Source organism: Hipposideros armiger, unplaced genomic scaffold, assembly GCF_001890085.2.
Source record: "Hipposideros armiger isolate ML-2016 unplaced genomic scaffold, ASM189008v1 scaffold_169, whole genome shotgun sequence".
In the NCBI taxonomy this organism is placed as follows: domain Eukaryota; kingdom Metazoa; phylum Chordata; class Mammalia; order Chiroptera; family Hipposideridae; genus Hipposideros; species Hipposideros armiger.
This window is the reverse complement of record NW_017731519.1, coordinates 1,111,983-1,128,037: the sequence shown is the minus strand read 5'-3', so window position 1 is coordinate 1,128,037 and position 16,055 is coordinate 1,111,983. Positions and strand designations below refer to the sequence as shown.

General features: G+C 42.0%; 1 protein-coding gene across 1 annotated transcript in view; it reads right to left on the bottom strand.

Moving 5' to 3' along the window:
• The window catches only part of BCKDHB (branched chain keto acid dehydrogenase E1 subunit beta), a 183,712-nt gene extending 175,470 nt beyond the window's left edge, over positions 1 to 8,242 (bottom strand). Inside the window, exon 1 of the mRNA XM_019651917.1 lies at positions 7,969 to 8,242. Within this exon, the coding sequence (XP_019507462.1) occupies positions 7,969 to 8,164 (196 nt within the window). The 5' untranslated portion in view covers positions 8,165 to 8,242. The remainder of the gene's footprint in view (positions 1 to 7,968) is intronic.
• Positions 8,243 to 16,055: the final 7,813 nt, after the last annotated feature.

The following is a 16,055-nucleotide window of genomic DNA, read 5'->3' as shown; positions in this document are numbered from 1 at the left end:
CACTCTAATCCCTATTAAAGGGTGTCTCAACTTCAACTTTATAAAGTTTCAAGGAGAGTCAAAGTATCAAGGACAGAACATTTTATATTAAAATGTAAACAAAGAACCGATAAACATAAATGCCTTTTTAGGTGCCAGTGTATACTGCATATCCATGAAAAGGAAGAAAGTAAACAGTACTAGGGCAGAGGTAGGATGAGGGAGTCACCAAAATAGCGAGGCCCTAAGAAAGTCTGAAAGCTGAAGAGACTGTGGCTAGGGTCTCTGGGCACTGGGTAACGCTGGTCATGACAGGACAAACGATGGTGCTTCTCTACTCAATCTCTAAATGGTTTTTAAACCCATCTACACGTTGGTGATTCCCAGGTGGGTATCTATTGGGTTGTTGGAAAAGTCATGACGCATTTTTGCAACAGAAAACATAGAAAAAATACATCATGACTTTTCCGGCAACCCAATACAATCCAGATCTCTCCTCAGAGCTCCTGACTTTTATATCCAACAGTCAGCCATTCCCTACTTGGGTGTCTTGAGCTTTTTTTAACTCAACAAGCACAAAACTGAAATCTTGATGTCTATGCCCAAGATGCTACTTTCAAATCTTAGCAAACGGCACTACCGTCCACACAGGTACCCAAGAGAGAAAGCAAAGAGGTACCCCTGAATGTCTTCCTTTTATTGATTACTTACATCCAATCCACCACATCCTACTTCCAAATATATTACTGCCAAAATACAACTTAGAATCTGGCACTACCATGTCCTATTTCCAGAACTCATAATCTCTTTCCTGTTCCAGAACACTGCCTCCTCATCACCTCGGGCTCTGTAACAAAATACCATAGATTTGGTGCCTTCAACAACAGAAATTTACTTTTCACTGTTCTTTCTAGAGGTTGGGAAGTCCAAGACCAAAGTAAGGTCCTGCTAAGGGTCCTCTTCCTGGTTTGCAGAAGACCATCTTCTTGCTGTACCTTCACATTGTGTGGAAAGAGATAATCGCTCTGGGGTCTCTTCTGATAAGGGCTCTCATCCCATTGATGAGGGCTCCACCCTTATGACCTAATTACCTCCCAATGGCCCTATCTCCAAATACTATCACATTGGGGTTTGGGCTTCAACATAATTTGGGAGGGACACAAACATTCAGTCCATAGTACTGCCTCCCCACATGTACTCTTTCACCCCTCCAAGTCATTCATCAATGCTTTAATTTGAGTCCTAAAAAGCAATTACTCCTTTGCTCAAAGTCCCTCAGAGCCTCTGACTGAACCTGGAATAAAGCCTCATCCTCACCATGTCCATAGTCCCTGCTTGATCTCATCGTTGTCCATCTCTAGTCCCATTCTGCACCACTGTCCCCAAAGCTCAGCACTCAAGTCTTCTCTCAGATCTACCAAACCAAGCTCCCTGCCACCTCTGTACCTTCACACATGCCGATCCCTCGACCTGGCACCCTCTTCACACCTCCGAGAATACTCCTTTCTGATCCCTGAAAGCTTGGTTAAATATAACTTTTCCTTAGGGACCTGTCACATCTCCATCACCCTCATTCCTTCAGGTCGTTTACTGTAGTTAAGATTGATTCAAGGAGGCATTTACTTGCTACTTTTTGTCCATCTCCTCCACTAGACTTCAAATTCCCTGAGGACAGGCCCATCTCCATATCCCTAAGTACCTAGCAGAGTCTGGCATCCAGAAAATTAAACTGCATAGAATGCATGAATAAACATACCTACACACACACATACACAATGCTTGAAGTCAGGGGCAGGGAGAGGCCCAGATGTGCTGTCCCCGGGGAACAACACAGGGTGATGACAGGAGCACAGACATGGGCATACGGCTGGCCTGGCCTGTATGTGCAATGCCATTACACTCTGTGTGACTTTGGGAAAGATACTTAACCATGACGTTCAGCTGCTTCCTCTCTAAAACAGGGCTAATACCTAATGTGTAGGGCTTTTGTGAGAATTCAGTGAGGTAGTTACTATCAAATGTCTAACACTATGGAGTATCCACTCTGAGCTGCTTACCTTCCATTTCCCCTAATTAGAGAGACCAATTCCAGCACAACAGGCACCAGTATTTACAAGGATTATCTCTTTGAGCACCCCCAGCAACCCTCTGAGGCAATACAGATAAAGCCAAGAAAGCTTCTGAAGACTGATAAAGTTACACAATGTCACAATGCTAAGTTGGAAAGTGGGGCTCCAATTTCCGCACGTCCAACTCAAGAACCCCAGCTCTTAGCTTCTTTGCAATATTGCCTGGAGAATGTTGCAGTCTTCCACAGTGATGGCAAAAATGGGATTAGGAAAACTATGAATCAAATTCCCAGATGATAAGTTAAATAGAGAAGAAACTTGAAAGTGGATAAATTACAACGAAAGAGAAGGACTGCAGTCTCTACTCAAATGAGATGCAAAAGCAGTGGCATATTTGGGGAATGCCAGGTTTGAGGTAGGGCTAAAAAGGAGCCAAATGTTATGTGAAGAAACTGAAGCGTGTACAAAAGATGCAAAGGCAGCAAAGCATAGCGGAGTGCTTAGGAGAATGGCCTCTTGAAGCCCGACTGAGCCAGACAACTTAAAAATGAAGGCTGGCTCCACTTCTTACAAGTGGTGTGACCTAGGGAAGCTGAAATGTCAAAAAATAGAAGTTTAACTTCTTTGTGTCTGTTACTTCATCTGTAAAACCTGGATCATTAGATCTCTATCACAGCACTGTTATAGGAGGATTAAATGAACCGATATATTCGAGGCCCTCAGAATAGTGTCTGGCACATGGTGAACACTGGTAAGTGTCGACCATTAGTATCATTCTGTGGGGTACAATGGAAAGGTTTGGGTGAGTAATAATCAGCTGAGTCAGAACAAGGAAACAGTTGGAAGAGAAAAGAAGAAAGACATACATTTCAGACAATTCTGGGTAAGATGTAGGGGAAAAGAGACATGGGGAAAATTATCTAGACTCAAGGGTTCCCACCTTTGACCTAGTTGTTTTGGTGCTAGGTTAGCATAGAGACTAGCTGGCTTCAGAGTGCTGCATTCCACAATACTTCCATGCTACAGGCTGAATGTCTGTGTCCCCCCAAATTCATATGTTGAAACATAATCCCTAATGTGATGGTGTCAGGAGGTGGGGCCTTTGGGAGATGAATAGGTCATGAGGGTACAGCACTCATGAACGGATTTAGAGCCCTTGTAAAAAAGAGACTTCAGAGCATTCTCTCACCCCTTCCACTATGTGAGGAAAGGGTGAGAAGAGGGCAGTTTGCGAACAAAGAAAGGAAGCTGTCACCAGACATGAATCTGTCAATGTCTTGCTCTTAGAATCCCCAGCCTCCAGACTGTGAAAAATAAATTTCTGTTGTTTGTAAGCCTCCCAGTCTATAGTATTCCTGTTATAGCCACCTAAACAGACTAGGACCTCAAGTCAACAAATCCAAAATCGAAGTCATCCCCTCTCTCCGAAAATGTGCTCCTCTTCCAGCATTCCTCATGTGTCAGTGCTACCACTACTCTTTATCATCATCCTTGTAGCCTCCCAGGCTGAAAACGACAAGTTGCCTTTGCTCCCTCGACCCCTCAGCCCTCACAGTGCCAAATCTGGTCAATTCCTCCAAAACATACAACCATTCCCACAGGCATGCTCCAAGTTCAAACAATTACATCCTCTAAAGTGGACAATTACAATATCCCTCTGACTGATCTCTCTGCCTCCTTACTTTCCCCTCACTGATCCATTCTACAAATTTTCCTAATCATGTAACATGAGCATATCTCAAGTCACTTTCTTGCCTAAAAACATTCAATGGCCCTCCACAGCCCAAAGAACAAAATCTAAACTTAAAGGCGATTCACTCAGCACATGTAGGATACATTGGACATACTCAATCTTTTCTCTCCCCTAAACTTTATTCTGGCTTCCAAGGCCTCCATCGACCTTTCCAAATTTATTTCCTACCCCTCATCCTTTTCCTCCAAACAAACTCATTTCCCATTCCTCATATTAACCCCCTGCTTTCTAACCTTTCTACTCATGTTGTTCCCTTCCCTACAAACTCTAATACCGGAAAGAAGACTCTTTGTTCCCCCCTACCTTTGGTCTTTGACAGCCACCTATCTCCCCTACTCAGCATATCCCAACCACAGTGGCCTTCTCGGTCACACAGCACAGGCTCCCTTCAGCTCGGGCACCTGCCCTTGCCCGGCCTTTTTTCTTCCTGGAAAACTGTTCCACCCTGGTCTTGGCAGGGGTGATTCCTTTGTCATTCCTCCCAGTGGGGCTTAAATGTCACCTCCTCAGAGTGGACCCTGACCACCACTCTATTTTCACTAGTCCTTGTTCTTTTCATGTGTCAAAATAACCAAAATAAAAGAATGAAAATATTGTGTAGCACCTATGAAAGGCAGAGAAATTAATATCATCATTAATATCTTTAATACACAACACGGTAGTACAAAAGTACAGTTGGCCCTTGAACTGCATGGATCCACTAAGACATGGATTTTTTTTCAATAAATACAGGTGGCCCTTTGTATCCCCCAGTTTTGCATTCTTGGATTCAACCAACCGCAGAAAGAAAACAGTATTTTCGCATTCCCAACCGTGGATCCAAAATGCTGTTAAATAGTGTGTGTGTGCGCACATACAATTCTGATACTAAGTCCAATGTGTGTGTGTTTTTAACACGCCACCAAGGAATTCTGTGACACCAGCTGGGTGTCCTACAATTCAACTCAATGCTAAGACTGTCCACCTAGAGGTTACCTCAGGTTCCAGAACTTAAGGGCTCAGTACCACAAGCCCGCCCCCATCCCCCAATTCAGATGACAACTCCAAGTGCAGGCTGTCACCTGTGCTTCTGATTGACCAGCTAAAGATCAGAGTTTCCCATAACCCCCTCCTTGGGTTCAATTAATTTGCTAAAGTAGCTCCCAGAACTCAGAGAGAGAAACATTTTACTTACTAGATTACCATAGAATATAACTCAGGAACAGCCAGATAGAAGAGATGCACAGGGCAAGGTATTGTAGGAGGGGCTGCGGAGCTTCCATGCTGTCTGAGCACACCATTCTCCCAGAATCTCCACCTGTTCAACCAACCTGGAAGCTCTCTGAACCCTGTCCTTTTGGGTTTTCATGGAGGCTTCATTAAACTAGCATGGTGATTAAATCACGGGCCAGTGGTAATTCATTGAATCTCCAGTCCCTCTCCCCTCCTCAAAGGTCAGGGAGGTGGGATTAAATGTTCCAACCCTCTCATCACAGGGTTGTTCTGGGACCAAGCTCCCATCCTTAAGTGACTTAGGAACTTCCAAAAGTCAACATTAACATTTCAAAAGACACTTTTATTGCTCTCTTCGCAGGCAATTTCAAGGGTTTTAGGAACTCAGCCAGAATTGGAACAAAAACCAAATATGTATTTTTTTATTATAAATCACATCACAGTAAGCCTGCGATTTTAGCATGACACCCATGAGAGTATAACCTAGTAATTTGAACCATGCATTAAAAATCCATTAAAGTGTTCATATCTTTGAGTCAGAAATATCCCTGGGACTTTAACTTAAAAAAATAATCCCAAATACACAAGAAATACAAAATGTTTCTATCTGCATTATTTATAACATTGCAAAACTGTAACAACTAAAGGATAACGGCAATTAAAGTTTCCATTTATAGCCCAGTGCTTCTCAGTTTTCAGAGACTGTGGTAAGTACATCATACCCATTATCCTTATTTAGCCCTCATAACAATCTTCTGAAGCAGATCTTATTATTAATTCCTTACTTATAAAGAAATTGAGACTTACAGATGGTAAGTGATGAGTCTAAAGTTATAGAAGTAGGGCCAAGACTGAACCTAGGACAACTGATTCTAGGGCCAAGATTTTAACCACTCAATTAAGTGTTTCTACTCCACAGAACGTGTCTTCTAAAGAAGGTTATAAAAATTATATGACAATATGGGAAAATATTTCTCATTAAATAATGTAGATTATATTTGTATTACAACTACAAAAATTTAACTCCACTAATTTTATTAGAATAATTTAATTCCACTAAACTAGATGGAAATATCTGGAAGGATACACCTCAAAATGTTAGCATTACAGTAATACGTGGTGAGATTACTTGTTTTTTTTTTTTTTACTTTTTCTACTATCCAAAATATCTATGATGTTTTTATTTTTATAATGAGAATAAACATTAAAATATGATTAGGGCTGGCCGAGTGGTGTGTTGGTTAGGAACTGGCTTGGGATGCCAGAGGGCCCCGGTTCGGATCCCATATATGAGGGCCAGTGACGCTGCCCTCTACAGCTAAGATGCTGAACAACAGCTCAACCTGGAGCTGGTCTGCCATGAGTCACCAGCGACAACTAGTCTGCAGCCCCTGCTGCAGTGGGTTGCCATGGGCTACTGTGTGTAGCCAGCAGCCAGTGTGAGCGGCCAGCAGCCGCAGTGAGTAGCCGTCCAGAAGCCGGTGACTGATCTGCCTCACCTGGGAAGAACGCAATGATGGTGCCAACTTGGGCCAGTGAAGCAACGTCCTCCACAGGTAGACTGAAGAACAAAAGGACAGCAACTTGTCTGTTCCCCTTCCCCCAATTCCCCAGCGCTGTTCCCATCCCCCAATTCCCCAATAAAAATCTTTAAAAAAAAATATGATTATCATTTTACTAAAATTTTAGCAATTTCACAATTATGTAAGGGAGTTAATAAGACCTCTCAATTTCACAAGTATTGGGCTAAAGTTGCTTTGCTCTGAAGACAGAATTCGAGGTTTGTGATAAGAAAACATTGCTATTCACTTTTATGGTATCTACTGTTTCACAAAACTGGGACACCTCATAGCAAATTATTTCTACATGCATTTTAGCACATTGCTTAGAAGGGAAGCTCTGGAATATGAATAATTCCAAAGGTGAAGCTACTACTAACTTACCTGTTGTAACCTTGGAAAAACTATCTAAAGACCTCAGTTAACCTAACTGAAAAAATCTCAATAAAAACATTACTGACATCTTTAAGTTTGTCTTAAGCATCAACTGAGATGAGAATGTAAATGTCTGAGCACTGTGCCTGCTGGAGGTAAGCACTCAATAAATAGTCATTCTTATCATTCACAAGTAAAGACAAACTTTAGCTCTAGCACGGAAGAATTTACTAGACACGGAAAAGATAACCGTTTTCTTATTGTTTCCAATGTTCTGATGACAGACACTGGATCTTTTCGAGATTGCATAAAGCTTGCTGACGAAATTGTAAAAGTCATACAACTGTCATACTCTGAAGTGTGCTACACGTCCTTCGTACCGTTGGAAGCACGAGATGGCTTCTTCCTCCCTTCACCTGCCACCTGCATGGATTCCACTTCCCTGGCTAAGTGGCAACCTGCCCCAGCACGAGTTCAGTACTAGGCTTAGAAAGGGAGCCTGGACTCCTTCCCATCTCTAGAAAGAACCTATTCTGTGACCTTGGGAAAATCAATTCAGTTACTTACTTCCTCGGTTTTCTCTAACCTGCCAAAGGGTGGGGTGGGGGGGGAGATCTTTCATTTAAATACCACTGCCAATAGTTAGTGGCCCAGCTCCAGGCAAGCTGGGACAACACCTAAAGCCAGGGTTGGGAAAACAAGGATGGAGAAAGAGGCGTTCCTAGGAACCACCCTGCCACCTCAAGCCCTTCCAGAACGCAGCGTGTCCTCTCACCCATCTCGAGGGCGCCAAGGGGCTGCCTCTCAAGGGTTGAAAAGTCACAAAAATAGAGCGAGGAGGAAAGCACAGTCAGACCCTAAGGTAGGACGAGGCTCTAGAGAGCAGGGCAGGGATTACGCCGGGACGCAAGATCGGCCTGCCTGCCCCCACCCCGGACCTCCGGGCGGCTTTCCTTGAGTGTGCCCGCCCGCCTGGGAGTCTGAATTGCAGCGGGAGCAGAAAAGGCAGGTCCTAGCTCACCGTACTCCTGGGGCTCCGGGTCAGGCTGGAAAGTGAAGTGAGCCACCTGCCGCCTCTGGGCCGCATCCCTGCAGGCCGACGGAGGCCGCAGGAAGCCCCGCAGCAGCCCCGCGCCACGCAGCCGACGCCAATGTCCCTCGGCCCCGGCAGCACGGAACCGCACCAGCCAGCCCGCAGTCGCCACTACGGCAGCCATCCCTACTCGCCGCCGGGGTTTGCAAGCTGCGCCGCCGCACAGTGCCGGCCGGGAGGGCGGAACACCGAGGCGGCTTCCTCATTGGGTGGGCCGCAGGGGCGGTCCGGTGTAACAGCACAATCGGAGCTCCGGATTCAGGGGTGGGAAAGGCGACACGGCAGGCCTAGCCGCGTTTGCCTAATCGTGCGCATGCGGAAGAGGGTCTGGGTCCCGTGGGCGAGTGGGCAGGTGAGCTGCAACGAAATTGATCCTGGAGACGGAGCCTTTCCCAAAGCTGGCTGAACGTGTCCGGGACCGGACGCGGCTCTGCAAGGTTCCACACTGTCCTTGGATTTGTTCTTTTCCAATGTCATTCCCATTGTCAGTTCCGACGGCCTTTTCATTTTAAGATTTACGTTTTCTTTTGACATGTAACCCTCTTTTATCCTCTCCTGTTCTTCTGTATCTTATAAGTAAGAGATGGAACAGTTATTGACTGGCATTGGTGATTGGTTTTGGGTTTCAGAAAACTTTAGGAATCACTGCTGAAATCCTCTGCTCTTTATTCAAACCCTCCATGAATGCTTAATAAATCCGTATAGATTATTATTTTTTCCGGATTTAGATGAGAGTGAAAGAGGTAAGAAGTTAGATTTCAATTTGCAAATCTACTTGATAGGAATTTTGCTCAAGTGCCGTGAAAATAACCTGACTGGTTTACTCTAATTCGCTTAGAAACCTTGAGAATTTGAGTCATTAATTTACACTTAAAATAATCAACTTTGTAAATTTATTTGTAAAACTCCACATGTTTACAAGGATACCTTCTCTGTCCATGAATTTACAAAATCACAGTAAAATGTGGCAAGGACAAGAGTGGAAGTGTTTCCATTAGATGAAGGTTAGGAAGGTGAGAAAGGACAGACCCAAAATTTTGAAGGTCTTCATATGCTGGTGTAAGAAGTTCGAACCTGCAGCTATATGCAGTCCGGAACAACAACGAGCACCAACAGATTTGTCTGGCCAGCAAATTTTTTTTTTTTTGAGATTTTCCCCTATTTCCCACCACACCATTTGCCTGGTAACCATGGAACTGTCTATGTTATTAAAGTGGGACCCACCTTGGCCACATTTCATTGATACTAAGTTGGGAAACTGTCATTTTCTGGGAATTTTGGAGGCGTAATTTAGAAAGATAGGCAACGCTGCTGTTCATTCTTCGGGATGACTCCTGGCTCGCTTGCTGTCACTCGGCTTCACTGCCTGCGCAATCTGTACCTCTTTGGACTCAGCTCACTTTTGGACACCCCTCTCATATAGCAACACATTTTGTAGTATTTTGTCCTTGTATCCTATTAACATTCAAACTCCACCAGAGGCATCGAGGAGGCAGATAGCAAAGGAGTCAAACTCTTTCTTTTGAATATTAAAATAGATTTTAAAGCCCATGGCAGAGATGATAATTGGAGAAAAGAGTTTGAGTTTTAAAGACTGGTTTCTGAGTACTAATCCTCAAGAAGCTGAATGACTTAGGGTACAGATTTTATGACTAAAACAAAAGGTCATAAAGAGCATGCTAATTCAAGAGCCAGTTTTCCCCATCTCCCGTAGAGGCAGAGCCATAGAACACAAAGAACCGTAGGTATCTGTGTGTGTAGATGGGCCTGGAAGAGTATCGCAGGGCCCTTAAACTCACCACCATGGCATAGCATTTGGAACAGCAAAATGCTTCCCTCATATGCCAAAAGAGATGCAGGTATGACATCGGGGTCCAGCAAACTTGAGGAGGCCCAGCAGTCAGAATGATAAGGGACTTGTATCAAGAGTATACTTTTGAAAAACCCTTAAACTTAACAATAAAAAGATAACATACCCAATAAAAAAATAGGCAAAGGCTCCCATTCATTGGTGGTGGTAATGCAAAATGGTACAGCCACTTTGGAAGATAGTTCGGCAGTTTCTTATAAAACTAAACATACTCTTACTATATGAGCCAGCAATCTGCTCCTTAGTATTTACCCAAAGGAGTTAGAAACTTATGCCCACATGAACACCCGCCCGCAAATGTTAATTGCAGCTTTATTCATAATCGCCAAAATTTGCCAAAATGTCCTCTTTCAGTAGGTGATTTGATAAATAGACTGTGGTACATCCAGACAATGGAATACTATTCAGTGCTAAAAAAAAAAATGAGATACAAAGTTATGAAAAAAATATCATAGAGTAACCTTAAATACATATGATTAAGTGAAACAACTCAATCTGAAAAAGCTACCTACTGTATGATTCCAACTATGAAGTGTGATTAAAAAAAATACAGTGAATGTTTAAATTAAAAAAACTGTATTATAGTAAAAGATACATTGCCATTAATCCCCCTCAAAATAAGCCCCTCGTTTTCAATACATTTATCCCATTGTTCTTGCCACTTTCTGAAGCAGTTCTGGAAGTCCTCTTTCGTGAGTGTCTTTAGTTGTTCTGTCGTGGCTGCCTCGATGTCCTGAATCGATTCAAAATGTTTTCCTTTCATTGTCATTTTAACTTTGGGCAAGAGCCAGGAGTCGCACAGTGCCAGATCCGGTGAATAAGGTGGATGAGGACACACCGAATGTTATTTGACAGAAATTGCTGAAACAGAAGCAATGTGTGACAAGGAACATTGTCATGATGGAGGATGAAGTAAAGACAGTCATGAATGAGGACTTCCAGAACTGCTTCAGAAAGTGTCAAGAACAATGGGATAAATGTGATTGAAGTGAGAGGGGGAGTATTTTGAGAGGGATTAATGGCAATATGTCTTTTTTTTTATTTAAACATTCACCATATTTGTTGATTACACCTCATATATGACATTTTGGAAAAGCAAAAACTATAGGACAGTAAAAAGATCATTGTTTTTCAGGGGTTGGGGTGGGGAGAGGGATGAATAGGCATAGCACAAAGGATTTTTAGAACAGTGAAACTATTCTGTATGACACTGCAATGGGACATTCATGTCATTGTACATTTATCAAAATCCATAGTCTGTAAAACACCAAGCACAAACCCTAATGTAAATTATGGACTTTGGTAAATGTGTGTGTGGGTTCACTGATCATAACGAAAGTACCACTCTAGAATGCAATATGAATAATGGGGAAGTCTGTGTTAGTGTGAGGGCAAGGAGTATATAGGAACTCTTTGTACTTTCTGCTAAATTTTTCTGTAAATCTAAAACTGCTCTTAAAATAAACTCTATTTTTTTAAATGGGCACAGGTTTTAAGTAGACATTTCTCCAAAGAAAATATATTGGGTTGTCGGAAAAGTCATGTTGTATTTTTCTAGGTTTTTCAAAGGTCATTTATTTATATAAAGAACAGAGATCAATCAATGATATATTGCCCGTTTTGTTCGATAATATTTTGCCATCTTTTAGTGAGCTTCATAATTCCTTGTTCACAGAAGACCCTGTCTTTATTTGCGAAAAACTGAACAAGGTGCTGATTTACAGCCTCATTTGAATTGAATGTTATACCACGCAAGGAGTTTTGAAGACAGCAAAACAAGTGGAAGTCTGATGGCACAAGGTCAGGTGAGTATGGTGGGTGTGGCAACACATCCCATCCAAGCTCCAATAATTTTTGACGGGTGATCAAACTTGTGTGTGGTCTCGCATTGTTGCGATGGAACACAACTCCTTTACAATTAACAAGCTTTGGACGTTTCTGGATGATGGATTTGTTCAAACTGTCCAATTGCTGACAGTACACATTTGAATTGATTGTTTGGTTCCTTGATAAGAGCTCAAAAAACACGGCACCTTTAAAATCCCACCACACTGAGAGCATAACCTTCCTTTGGTGAATGTCTGCTTTCAATGTCGTTTGAGGCATATCATCATGTTGGAACCAAGGCTGCTTGTGCACTGCATTGTTGTAAACAATCCATTTCTCATCACCAGTTATCAGTCGCTTCAAAAAAGGATCATTTTCCTCACATTTAATGAGCATATTGCAGATGTTAATACGCATCATCAAATGAAATTCTTTGAGTTCATGCGGAACCCAAATATCGAGCTTGCTTACATATCCTAGCTTCTTCAGGTGGTCATGAATGCTTGAATGATGGATGTTCAATGTTTCTGTAATCTCTCGTGTCATGTTACGTGGGTTTGAGTCGATTAATTTTGTCATCAATCAACCTCGGTGGGCCTCCCTGACCAAGGAGCGTCGTTGAGATCAAAATCACCAGCACGGAATTTTATGAACCATCGTTGGCACTGATGTTCTTGTAGAGCATTGTCACCATAAACTTTATGCAACTTTTCATAAGCTTGATGCACGTTCTTCCCTTAATGGAAGTAAAACAGTAAAATATGTCAAAAATGCACAGTTTGGCCTTCCATCTTCAACTTGTAAAATCTCCAAAACTCAACCAAATCACTCAATTTTCTTTTAGAATGAAGCTAGAACTGTCAGCTGTCAAATGACATAGCAATAACATAGATGCGAATGACTTTAGTACTTCCAAAAATGAGCTAGTGCCATCTATTGCAAACATGTGCCATGACTTTTCTGACAACCCAATACAAGTGGCCAATAAACACATAAAAGATGTTTAACATTATTACTCATTAGAGAAATGCAAATCAAAACCACAATGAAATGTCACTTCATATCCACTAGGAAGGCTGACATAAGATGTCTATAACAAGTGTTGGTTAAGATATGGAGCAATTGGGATGCTTATACATCACTGGTGGGCAAGTAAAATGGGGCTGCTGCTGTGGAAAATAGCGTATCATTCCTCAAAATGTTAAGCAGATTTTCCCAGAAATTCCACGCCTAAGGATACACCCAAGAGAAATGAAAACACACAAAAACCTGTACACAAGTAAATATTCATAGCAGCATTGTTCATAGTAGCCAAAAGTGGAAACAAACCAAATATCCATCAACTAATATAGATAAAACATAGTATATCTCTACAATGGAATATTACTTGCCAATTAAAAATAAATGGGTACTGTTACATGGATGAACCTTGAAAACATTATGCTAAGTGAAAGAAGCCAGTCACAAAAACCCACATAATGTACAATTCCACTTATATGAAATGTCCAGAATAGGCAAACTAATGGAAACAGAAAATAGATTAGTGGTTGCCAGGGGCTGGAGTAAAGTTGTAATGGGGAGTGACTGCTATTGGGTAAGGAGTTTGGGGGGGGACCACTGAATTGTACACTAAAAGGGTGAATTTAATGCCATAAAAATTATATCTCAGCAAAGCTGTTGTTTAAAAATCAAGTTATAGAAAAATGAGGACATCAGTACACCTAAATATGTGGATTAGGAGATTTATCCCACTACAGCATGTGTTTGACAATATGTATGTTAGTTTACAGACTACTTGAAATTGGTTTCAGTTCAGGCCTGAGAATATTTAGATGGAAGAACTCCATGACTTTCCTTGCTTTTCTGATTACCCCATGGAATGATTCCATTTGGATCATTCTGAAAAGAAAGTCCAAAATCTAGTCAAAGCCAGTGTATTTGTTCCCTAGAGCTGCTGTCACAAAGTAGCACAAAATGCATACAGAAATGTATTGTCACAGCTCTGGGTTCTAGGAGTCCAAGATGAAGGTGTCGGCAGAGTTGTGCTCCCTCTGAAACCTATAGGGGAATCCTTTTTGCCTCTTCCTATCTTCTAGTGGTTTGCTGACAATCCTTGGTATTCCTTGCAGCTGCCTCAATCCCTCTGGCATCACATGATGTTCTCACTGTTCTTCCTTTCTTATCTCTGGTACCTTCACATGGCTTTCTTCTTATAAAGACACCAGTGTTGCTGGATAAGGACACCATCTGCACCTGTAAATCTCCTCTTAACTAATTACATCTGCAACAATTCTATTCCCAAATAAGGTCAAATTCTAAGGTATTCGGTGTTACATATTGGTGTTAGGTTTAACATTTTTTTTTTGGGGGGGGGGGCTGTGGGGAGGACACAATTCAACCCATAACACACACAGATTTGGTGGCAGAATAGAAGCTGAGTGATGGATGCTTTTTTAGCCTCAATGAACTTTCTAGAGATTCTTGTGTCATTAAAGAGTTTTTATAAATTGTTTAATAGATTTTTTCCAACATGACATCCTGTGTTTTTAAGAAGAGTAAAAGACATGAGATATTTGGTCTACGTAAGATTTTAAAAGTGATATATTTGTGTGTTTTTTAAAATGTTTGATGGACTCCCTTGTAGAAAAAGGATTACATTTGCTATTTGGTTCCAGAATGAAGAACAAGAAACAGAAGAAGCAAATTCCAGCTCAATATAAAGAACTTATCAAGTAGATTGGGAAATAATGAATCCTCTATCACTGGAGGTAGTCAAGCGCAGGATGGATGGACACTGTTGGAGGAGACTCTTGAGAGGATTTATGCTTCCCTTAGGAGTTGTTTAAGGTCTTTGTAATTATTAGAATCTGATTCTACCACTCACTAGTGTGTATTGAGAGCTCTGCATGTGCCAGGCACTATGTTTCAATGAACAGTATCTTAAGCCAATCCATGACTCTAAGTCATCAGCACCATCCAACACGTGAGTTATCCTTTCCACCCTTCCCCAGCATCCAGGGAACTGCTCTCTCTCTGGCTTCTTATGTCCTGCAGTAGCTTGAGGTTCACTGTAATCATTTTAGCTACCGGAACCATCCTAGATAGACAGAATCCCTGTGAGCAGTCAGTGCACAAAGGGCACCCTTCAAAGTGACATTATCTGACATCTGTGTTCAGTCTGGTGGAAGGATTTAGATACAAATGATGGCTCAGAATACTGCTCCAGTATTTACATCTGCCCGCATGTGTAATGGTTTACAGGTTCACTTACCTGTAAACAAAACTACATGCCAGCCTGGCAGTAGTGATTTTTTCTTTAATCCCCAGGGTAATTTGTGAGTATTGCCACGTTTCTACAAGCCTAATTAAAGTTGTGGCTTACAGAATCATGATAATTGAGGCCAAAAGAAATTTTTGAGATCCATATCTAAGCTTACCTCCATTTTTTTCTTTTCTCTTTTGACTTTTATTCATTTAACTCATTTCAAAACCTTGACCAACTGGCACTCCTGAAGGCATTAGGGACTTTGTGAGGATGTTGGGAATGCCTGATGGAAACCCATGTGGAAAAGGAGGGACGAGAAAAGGGGCAGGTGAGCAGTGATCACAAATCGTCACCTTGATGATTTGTTATCTGCACCATGTAAAGCCACCCCTAGACATAGGTAAAAACAAGTCAACCTATGTCACAGAGGGAAACATCATGCACACACTTAACCTGCACAAATTAAATGAGATTTTAAGCCCTAGACCAGTGGTACTCAACCTTGACTTCACATTAGAATCACATGGGGAGCTTTTAAAACCCTGGTGTCCAGGCCCCATGTGGTAAATATTAGCGATACAAGTGTTTCCATTCCCTCCGCTTCTCAGAGCCCAGGCAAGGTTGCCGCACCACCTGAAATTAAGCATGGCACTGTGACTTGCTTTGACAATGAATGTGAGCACAAGTGTAGAAACCTTCTCCTGGGTGGAAGAATTTAAGAGCTCGTAGCCGATTCTTCATGTAGTCTTCCTCTGCCTCAACAGCTAGCAACATTCCAGACACCGCAGCAGCCATCAGTCTGTTCTTGGAGTGACACTACTTACAGCATCATCCACCCCCTTCATCCACCCTTGTTTGACATAGAGTGTGAGTGAGAAACAATCTGAAAATGTAAAGGGGTGTGTGTGTGTATGTGTGTGTTTTATAGAACGTGACTTCTAAGCACAAGCCAACTACTTTACATGGTGTTCAGCTAGTCTAACCTGTTCTACCTCTTCAGGGAAATTCTTAGTTGTATGCTTACTGAAAGGCAGCACATTATGCATCCACTAA